The 9,172-nt window shown below is 57.7% G+C and overlaps 2 protein-coding genes across 5 annotated transcripts; both read right to left on the reverse strand.

Annotated features, from left to right (window-relative positions):
- Positions 1–65: 65 nt before the first annotated feature.
- On the reverse strand, positions 66–5,982 carry LOC100122985 (paired mesoderm homeobox protein 2A-like). Of its 2 annotated transcripts, XR_004227269.2 has the most exons (4): positions 5,511–5,982; positions 5,156–5,352; positions 586–1,763; positions 66–459 (listed from the first exon to the last, which is right to left on the reverse strand). XR_004227269.2 is itself a non-coding variant. In XM_031927688.2 (3 exons), exons 1-3 carry the CDS (start codon positions 5,872–5,874, stop codon positions 1,323–1,325), a joined length of 1,002 nt encoding a protein of 333 aa, XP_031783548.1. In that variant the 5' UTR covers positions 5,875–5,982; the 3' UTR covers positions 66–1,322. The 2 variants fall into 2 exon arrangements, 1 of the variants encoding a protein (XP_031783548.1); XM_031927688.2 differs by having other exon boundaries at positions 66–1,763.
- Positions 5,983–7,914: 1,932 nt separating this feature from the next.
- Positions 7,915–9,052, reverse strand: LOC100117921 (60S ribosomal protein L31). Of its 3 annotated transcripts, none has more exons than XM_001607740.5 (3): positions 8,904–9,052; positions 8,216–8,444; positions 7,915–8,105 (listed from the first exon to the last, which is right to left on the reverse strand). In XM_001607740.5, exons 2-3 carry the CDS (start codon positions 8,437–8,439, stop codon positions 7,955–7,957), a joined length of 375 nt encoding a protein of 124 aa, XP_001607790.1. In that variant the 5' UTR covers positions 8,440–8,444; positions 8,904–9,052; the 3' UTR covers positions 7,915–7,954. The 3 variants fall into 3 exon arrangements, with proteins under 3 accessions (XP_001607790.1, XP_008206522.1, XP_032454329.1); XM_008208300.4 differs by having other exon boundaries at positions 8,800–8,963; XM_032598438.1 differs by having other exon boundaries at positions 8,732–8,963.
- Between the last annotated feature and the right edge of the window lie 120 nt (positions 9,053–9,172).

Consider the following 9,172-nt stretch of genomic DNA (forward strand, 5'->3'; position numbering starts at 1 on the left):
CACCCTCGCTTCGCGCTCATCTCCGACGACGCGGGCTGGGGCTCAAGAGAAAAAGGATTCTGGTGTAAAACACTAATTTCATATATTTATAGCAACAACTGTACAATTCCAGTCACACATAATTATATACTTAGTAATAATCAACCTCGTAGCTCTTCGCCAACTCGTCCGTGCCTCCGTGCCGTCGTTATCTACGTCTTACACACGTTGCGCCAATGCGTATACGCACGACTTTCGGATTCGCGCCGAGAGAGTGTACTTAGCAGTCGTGTACGGTGTGCTCGCGTCTGCGGCTGATGTGAGCATGCGATGGCGCGAGTATGAGACCGTGGCTGCGCGGCTCTGGCTGTGCTGCGGCGACGAAATTTGGCACTTTGGACGTGAATACTGGCTCGCAGAAGCGGCCTGGCCGCCTCGCATTTCCTGTACTATATGTACACATCATCGGTTGAACTTATCCTTTAAAGGTATTACAAAAATAGATGTATGCATATCTATATGCGCGTGTGTGTGTGTGTGTGTATATATATATATATATGTATATGGTATGTATATGGTATGTATATGGTATGTATACGCATGTACCTAATACAATAATACTGGTCTATCAAAATAACTGCGACGCTCATCGATGGTTTCAACGTTTCAACTATACATAGATGATTGCGGACTAGCGCTCGACAAGTGCGGAGCTTGCTCGGGCCGCGTTCCAGAGGACGAGGATTCCAAGGAACGTATCGTATACAGGTCTAGACGCGATTGCGTTGTCCATCAGGGCCTTCTGGACTGGCGATCGGTTACTACGCAGTACATTCGTAATTAACGGCAATACAGTCACTTTTGTGCAGAATATACAACGTTACAGTTTTCGTAGATCGGGAAACAAACACGACAAGTTTGGCATGCGGCAGGCTACTACGCAGTGCGTCTTTGTCGTTCGAGACAACACGTGGAATGGATATATTTACAAACGCGCTAGAGCGGGTATATTTAAAACGTCGGCGCAGCAGCTCGCGGAGCTAATCGGACGTACTCGTGCGGTATATCACAGAAAACAGAACAACGAGATATGAACGCAGCGCTCGGGCGCGAGTGAATCCTCGTATTCCATTCGGTCCAGCCACTCACCGCGAGAGCGACGACTCGGCTCCGAGGCTCGCGCTGTACTATGTACAATATGCTGTGCGTGCGTGCGTGCGTGCGTGCGTACGTGCGTGTGGGTGCTCTCGATCGAGGCCGGAAAAAGGGCGCTGCAAAGTAAGTGGGATGTTAAAAATACATCGGCTGCCCGCTGGAGGATCCGCGGCCGTAGCTCTATTGATTCAGTAGAGGTTGGCCGTCTTGAGGGGCAGCGGATCGAGCAAGTACGGCGAGAGCGCGGCGGAGAAGGGCCGCGGACTGCAGGAGCCCCAGGCCAGTCTGCCGTTGGCCGGGTTGCCCGAGTCGCTCCCGTGGCCGTCCCCGGCGGGCTGGGTCTGCTGCTGGTGCTGCTGCTGGTGCTGCTGGTGCTGCTGCTGCTGGTGCTGCTGCTGCTGCTGCTGCTGCTGCGGCTTGATCTCGATCGCGGAACTGGGCGGCGTCGCGGGGCTGCGGGGCGAGCGGCCCTCCGCCTTGACGCCGCTCGACTGCAGAGGACTCGGGGCGTTGTTGCCGCTGGCGGCGGCGTCGATGCTCGAGCTCGTCGACTGCTGCGAGGAGCCGGACTTTTGCTGGGCCAGCCGCTCCTGCTTGCGGAACTTGGCCCGCCGGTTCTGGAACCAGACCTGTGGGCAGACAAATCCCCGAGCGTCAGGCTGCGCGCTGCACGCGGGAGCTAAAAATCCGGGCGGGAGCGAGGGCAATCAGCGCGCAGAGAGAGGGAGAGAGAGAGAGAGCAAAAGGTATATCCAGAGCACACACGCGCCAAAGCTAAAGCAAACACGAATCCGCCACTTTGGCATGCAGGTCAGCGCGCTCGGACGTTTCGTTTGTTTTATTCGTTAAATATTTCATTTGCCGGACGTGGCTCCGCCTACTGCAATTACGCGCGGGCTAGTCGATAGCGGAAGGGCGTTTTTCGCAGAAAAATACGGAGAGAGTACCTGCCGCGGAGAGCCGGCGAATTCTTCCGCGGAGCGACTCACTCGGGGGTGGGCGGCGCTCACGCCCGCTCCCTTAATATCGAACAAATACAGAGCAGACTGCGAGGCAGAAGAATGGCAGCGACAGATGTCCCCTGCGATGACGGATAAATATTTAATCGCGCGGAGCAAACGCCGCAACATCTGCCGCCGCTATTGTGCTCGGTGGCGCTCGGTGGCGCTCGCTGGCTATATACATGTACAAGTCTCCGTACACGTCTCGGCGAAATTGGCATCGTCGAGTTTCCGCCGAGCAGGCATCGGCATGCTCGCGCGTCATCAGCATTCTCGGGGCGTAGCGCGGGCCGCTGTTTGCTCCGCTGCTTACTCCTTCGACTGGCCGGCGCATCGGCTCTGATTTTCCCTTCCCTTCCGGCCCGCGCGGCAAGTGCGTCGACACGTGAACACGAGAACACGCGAACATGTGTCGCGTTCGGGCTCCCCCGGGCTCCCCCGGCTTTCCCGGAAAACTTTTCGGAAATCCGACGCCCCCCTGCGCGCCGCTAATGAGGAGCCGAGGAGCTAAGGCCGGTGAGGCTGTCGCGAGCCGTCGCGCGGGAAAACTCGAGCAGCTGCAGCTACGAGCCCGAGCCGCCCCCAGCTGCGATCTCGGCCGCGATCCAGCGCGATGCAGGCGCGCTAAATATTCAGACTCGCCGCGCGCGCGCGCGCCCAAGCAGACAGCTCATTAAAGCGGCTTACATCCGCGCGCAGCTCGGCATCGCCAGAGAGAGAGAGAGAGAGAGAGAGAGAAATCGAATTAGCGCGCGACGGCCGCGCGGCAACACACACGCGCGCGCATTATTCAGGAGCCGCGCACGGCTGTGCGCGACTTTCGCGAGGATCTATGATTAATCGCGCGCTTCGGAATTCCGCCGCGCGATCGTCTATTCCATCCTATTCTATTCTATTCAGCGACAGGCGCGTTTCGCATCCGACGCTGCCAGCGCGGGGAAAAAGCGAGCGTGCGGGTGTGTGTGTGTGACCCAGAAGGCTCCGGGCAATTAAGAAATTGCTGCCGCGCCAGATTTCGATGCAATTACGCGAGAGTGGCGAGTGTGCCGCGCGTCAGCCGGACTCGTGACTTGCGCGGCTCCTTCGGCGTCGGCGAGCCGTTTTTGTTTGCGCGCCCAGATGGATTTGCTTTCGCGCGCTCTCGGCACATAAATTCACATAAATTCACATAAATTCACATAAATTCCCCATCTCCGTAGCCTCCGCGAGCAGCGCCGGCAGCGCAGTGGGGCAACTGCGGAGATGACGCTCAGCAGGACAGTTTTTAATCACCCTAAGTGGATCTACATAGAGCGAGAGCGGGCGCAATTACCGCGGCTCCCCCCGTTCCCGCTGCAGCAAAGAGTCGCAGCAAAGAGTCGCAGCACAAGTCGCAGCACGAGTCGGCGTCTCGGCCGAGGGGGCGAGCTGCGCAGCTCGTCTCGCGGGACGATTAACTCCGCTCGTTCTCGGCCGCGGAGAATTTCCCTGGAAGCTCACTCGAGCCGCTCGCGGCAATATTTTTCCAAGCCGAGTCGAACAAAAGAGCCGAGCTCGGAGCTCCGCAATTTCCCGGGCTGTTTTTCCATCTGGCCGCGCACGGAGACATGCCTGCCGCTGCTCCGACCCTTCTCATTTATCCTGCGGCGCGGCGCGCTCCCGCGAGGAAAGAAAATTGTCGCGCGCGCGCGCTGTTTGTCCAACTGGTTAGGCCGACGCGGCGCGAATTCGTTGAGAGAGAGAGAAATTACACCCGTAAAATCCGAGGCAGCGGAGCCGCAAGTCCGCAATAATCGGAAATTAAAGAAGGTCCGCGCGCGGGGCAATCGATCGAGTAGCAGCGACAGCCACATGGCCGACCCCACCGGCGAGCAGCCACCGGCTTAGATATACTTACTCCCCTTTTCCGAATTACAATTCCATTAGCGCGAGCCGTGCTCCCGACTGACACGTGCTCCCGACTGCTGCAGGAGCAACTTCTCGAGTGGGGCTCACACGGAGCCACGTACGCGTCGCTTATCCATGTCGAGTGCGGTGCGTAGGTGGCTGTGCTCTGCAGGCGAACCCTCGCTCCTGCGGATTCCGCATTTTCACGCCCGCGAAGAGCGGCAACGCTTACATTCCTGCGTATTCGACATTACTCGGCAGGTACTCGAAGGGAGAGGATCCTCCGTCGGCGCTCGAGAGGGAGAAAACGGCGCCGGCTCTTATTCTGCGGCCGTGCGCTCTCTATTATGCAGCCGGGTATGTGCGGCGCGCGCAAATGGCGGTCGCGCGAGAGCTGACCGCGACCGCTGGATAATTAATCTTCGCGGCCTCGGCCATCATGGCGGGCTCTGGCTCGATTTGCCTCGCTCCGAAAATTCGAAAATTCGACAATCCCAACAACTGCCTACTCCTGCTAATGGCGCATGCGATAGCGAAGCCGAAAAATAACGGCCGGCGATAATTGCGTTTGCCAATTTAGCGCGCCGGCCGAATCAGCGTTGAAAAAGCCGACGGCGCGAGCCGGGGACAAAGTGAGGAGCGCGCCGCGCTGTCAATCAGCCGGCCGAGCCTTCGAATTCACGTGTGCGCGATATTATTGGACCGGCTCGCGGCTATAATTATTCATCTCAGCGCGGAGAGGCGAACGGATGAATGGGGCTCCTGAATAATGGAGTCCGTGGCGGCGGCGGCGGCGAGGAGGAAGCCGAAACGCGATTAGCCGCGCGGAAGCGCCGCCGCCGCCGCGGTCCCGTCCCCGAAAAGACGCGGCGCGCACTGCATGATTAAAGCCCGAGGCATCGCTTCATTGAGCCCGCGATCGGCTAACTCGATTGCGGGCCACGGGTGTCGAGGCACGGATGTCGAGGCACGGATGTCGAGGCACGGGTGTCGAGGAATCAAGACGCAAGGCGGATGAACAACGGCGCCGGCTAATCGAGTTAAATCGGAAAATGGCGCGCACCTGCACTTGATGGATTGCCTCGGCCCGCGGGCCGACGGATCAAGAGGGATCAAGAGAGTAGTTGCGGGATTAAGATAGTAGAGCGGCTCACCTGCACCCGCGCCTCCGTCAGGTCGATCTTCATGGCGATCTCCTCGCGCGTGTAGATGTCCGGGTAGTGGGTCTCCTGGAAGGCGCGCTCCAGCTCCTTCAGCTGGGCCGAGGTGAAGGTCGTGCGGATCCGGCGCTGCTTGCGCTTCTCCGAGGGCCCCTCGTGGCAGCCGGCGTAGGCCTTGTAGCCCAGGCCCCCTGCAAGACGAGTGCGGAGCGTGTGAGCCGAGCAGAGGTCGAGCGAGAGAGAGAGAGCGAGAGAGAGAGAGAGAGAGAGAGAGAGAGACGGGGGCGGAGGAGGGCCGTAACCATGGCGATGCCGAGGGCGCGCGGCGGCGCACCGGCGCATCGATTACCTTGCAGATTGATGGCCGAGGGGAAGATGGAGGCCTGCCGGTGCACGACCTCCTGGCCGCGGGCCGACATGACGGAGCAGGCGCTGGCGTGGTGCGCGTGCGAGTGCGAGGCCGCGGCCGCGACCGCCGCCGCAGCCGCGTGGTGCGAGCCCAGGTTGCCGTTGGAGCCGGGGTAGCTGGCCGCGCGGGCCGCCGCCCCGACGGCCGCGCTGTACCGGTAGGCCGCCTGGCTGATTTGCGAGCAGGAGCCCAGCTCGCCGTAGGGCCCGCAGGGCATCTCGTTCGCCGCGAGGGCGCAGCTCGAGGGCTCGAGGCCGGCCGCCGCCGCAGCCGCCGCCGCCTGGTTGAAGTACGAGTAGTCCATGGCTCGGCGCGCTCGGCTCGCGGCGTCGGGAGAGGCGCGGGCGCGCGCGGCGGCGCGCTGCTCCTCCGCTGGACTCGTCCTCCGCTGCTGCTGGCACTGCTGGCACTGCTGGCACTGCTCTCGCTGCTGCTGCTGCTGCTGCTGCTGACGCTGACGCTGACGCTGCTGCTGACGCTGCTGACGCTGCTGACGCTGCTGACGCTGCTGCTGCTGCTGCTGCTGCTGCGGCCGCCGCGGAGGAACCGACTGGAGCCGCTCCGCGAAATCAAATGATGAGCCTAATTCAATAACTGGCTGCAGCGAGGAGCCGGGCGCCTTTCGGCAGCGCGCGGGGCGGGCTGCGCCGGCCGTCCGGGCGCGGGAGCCTCGCACCCCATTGGCGGCGCGCGAGAGGGCTTCTTTCGCCCCCCGGCGGACGCCCCGCCCCCGGCAGCCGCGGACGCTTTTTCGCTCGACCCGCGCCACCCCTCGTTCGCCGCGTTTTTGCCCGCGCGCGAGCGAGGGGTGGCGATGAGGATCCGTGCAGCGCCCTCGCGCCCGGGCGGAAATACGCCACTTCTGGCACCGCGCGGAGGGCGGGGCGACGCGAGCCCTCTCGCCCGTTCCGAAGCCGCGCCGGTCTCCAAGGAGAAGAAATTGATTGCCGCGCTTCTTCTGTGACACTTGCGCCGCACTTGTTCTCACGACAAGTGAATCCACGTTCTCGGGGGATTAATCCGCAGGAGTGGGCTGCGCGCACACGCTCCGGGCGGTCCTGTCCTGCGCGGCGCTCGCTCGCTCGCTCGCTCGCTCTCGCGCACGTGCTGCGCGGGAAGGTATGCGCGACGGCGCGGGGCAGGTGCCGGGCCCGCGCCCCCGGGGACCCGCGCACACGCCGCTCCCGATCGCCGGGGGTGCAGCGGGGGCTGATTGAATGCTGCCCCTGCGACTCGCACCCCTTGCTGCAACGCGCGCCGCGACATCTCGCCACTGGCCGCGATACCTATACCCACCCAGCCTTACCTAGCCGCAATACGCTACCTTTCAGTTGCAGTCGCGACTCGCGAGCCAGCTGCGTTACCGCTCATTCGCGCGGCGCTTCGATTAAAAATGAAATTCCAATTAGCGCGCCCCGCGCGGCAATTTCAAAATTGCAATTACCTTAATTATCCCTCGGCCAATAAAAAGCACTCGAGGCAAACCAGCAGCAAGCCGATTCCGGGAGCGGAAAAAAGAAAAAGCTCGACGTCGATTAAAGCACGGTGTACGCGCGCAGGTACTCTCGCTATAGGGCGCGCGCACGCTGTGTGCGCGCATATAAATCCCAATAAAGCACCGACTCTCTCTCTCTCTCTCTCTTTCTGCTCTTACTTTGCGCGCCAAGATCCACACAACATTAGATGATTGTGAGCTTGTAATTCGATTAAGCACGAGCTAACGCCGACGCGTAATCAGCTTAGCAGCGGGGGTCGAGGGAAAGAAGCGGACAAGTTTTCTCCCTGCGCGTCTAGCTCTGTACCTCTGGCTCTGGTAATACATACGTGCCCAAGTGTGTGCGCGCGTGAGAGCCAAACTCGCGGGGGGGGGGGGTGGCAATTGTCGGAATTAGCCCGAGCTGCGCTGCGCCCCGAGATTGCTGCGCCAATTCCCGGCGGATGCTCGACCCGTTGCGCTGCTGGAGGATCGAAAAGCGCAGAGGTTCCCTGCGCCATACGGATACGCAATGCATTTCAAATTACAGAAATGTCGCAGTGGGATGCTCGACTTTTACTTATCCTCTTGTCTTTGCCATCTTTCACTTCACCTCTTAAGCCAGCCTCGCCATTTCAACACGACGGATGAACCAATTCAGCCATCTCAGCATACTTTAGTCTATTTGTATGGATCAAAATACCATCTTTTTCAAGTGGATCGTGAAATTGATTGTAATCAAAGTGAATAAATACAGTTGAAGCCTACCGCTGCTTATTCACAACGATGGGTTACAAAAAAACGTGGGATGAAAAAAGAAGCAGGTCTGAATCTAGTTCAATAATGTATGTTTCAATGAAAACGCAATAATACTAGTCAAAATTATTTATTATACCCTTCAGTTAATAAATCAATCTTGACTCGCATCCACATTCTCTGTTTGTAATCCCTTGAACGTGGCAACGGGGATGTACGTGACCAGGGTGTACAGTTTGTGAACCGAATCTTCGTCGTCGTTCCTTCTCCTGCTCAAGCGCACGCGTACACGGAATGGAACATTTCTGGATGGACAGAAAAGAACGTATTTAGTCATTCGTTCAACACTTTGATGAATTAGTGGAAATAATTGCAAATATTTCTAGACTCTCTGCAGTCATGCCGACAATCTTACCTGATTCCTTTGGACCAGAGCTGCTTGTTCAGACGGGTGTCGATCCTCACGTCAGGAGTTCCCATCTGTTTCTCTGCAAACTTCCTGATTTCTTTGATCGCCCTTGGTGCACGCTTCTTGAAGCCTACACCGTGTAACCTCTTGTGAAGGTTGACTGTGTATTCACGGGTGACGACATCGTCGATGCGAGGAGCCTTTTTCTCACCAGTCTTTGCTCTGGCCATTTTGCCTGAAATTAACAAGCAAACGATTTTTTACAACACTTGGATATCGCACTTGTGTGTGTGTGTGCGCGTGTGTGTGTGTGAGAGAGAGAGCTCCAGATGCCAAGGTGATTCGAGGGTACACTGTCAACAAGCGGCATAACCTATAACTTTGTCGCGTAAAAATAACCGATCCAACTGCAGTTGTTTTATGCCAAGCGAAGGATTAGCCAACTAGTCACACAATATAATCATCGTTTTCGGTGGATAAACAATTTTGCACGTAAATATGTAAAATATGTAAACAGTTAACCTAACACATGGGAGACCCGGAAAGGCGACAATGGAGCACTAAAAATAACAAAATATTGTCACAAGTACTTTGGAAAAGGTTTTAGCTGTTTCGTCTAGCGATTATTTATCGCGATAGGGCGAAAATTGAGCCGATGCAGAAGGATTTTGACGCGCTAAAATATTCTCATTACCTCTCCGATTAGTGGATATACACGAAAGAACACTACGAGATCGCGTTCGCAAACTCGACTATTCTGACGCGGACCTAAAGTTCGTATCGCATGTTGCGAGGATGAGCCGATAAGGACGCGCGAGAATTGCCGACGACAAATTTCGGAGATTGATGATTATTCTTTCATTCTTTTTAATTTACAATTAGTCTCTAATTATTCTTTGATCGAAATATTATACATCACTGGCCGGCTATCAGCAAATAAAATACTTGTCCAAAAACATGGTT

The sequence above is a fragment of the Nasonia vitripennis genome, chromosome 3, assembly GCF_009193385.2.
Source record: "Nasonia vitripennis strain AsymCx chromosome 3, Nvit_psr_1.1, whole genome shotgun sequence".
NCBI lineage: Eukaryota > Metazoa > Arthropoda > Insecta > Hymenoptera > Pteromalidae > Nasonia > Nasonia vitripennis.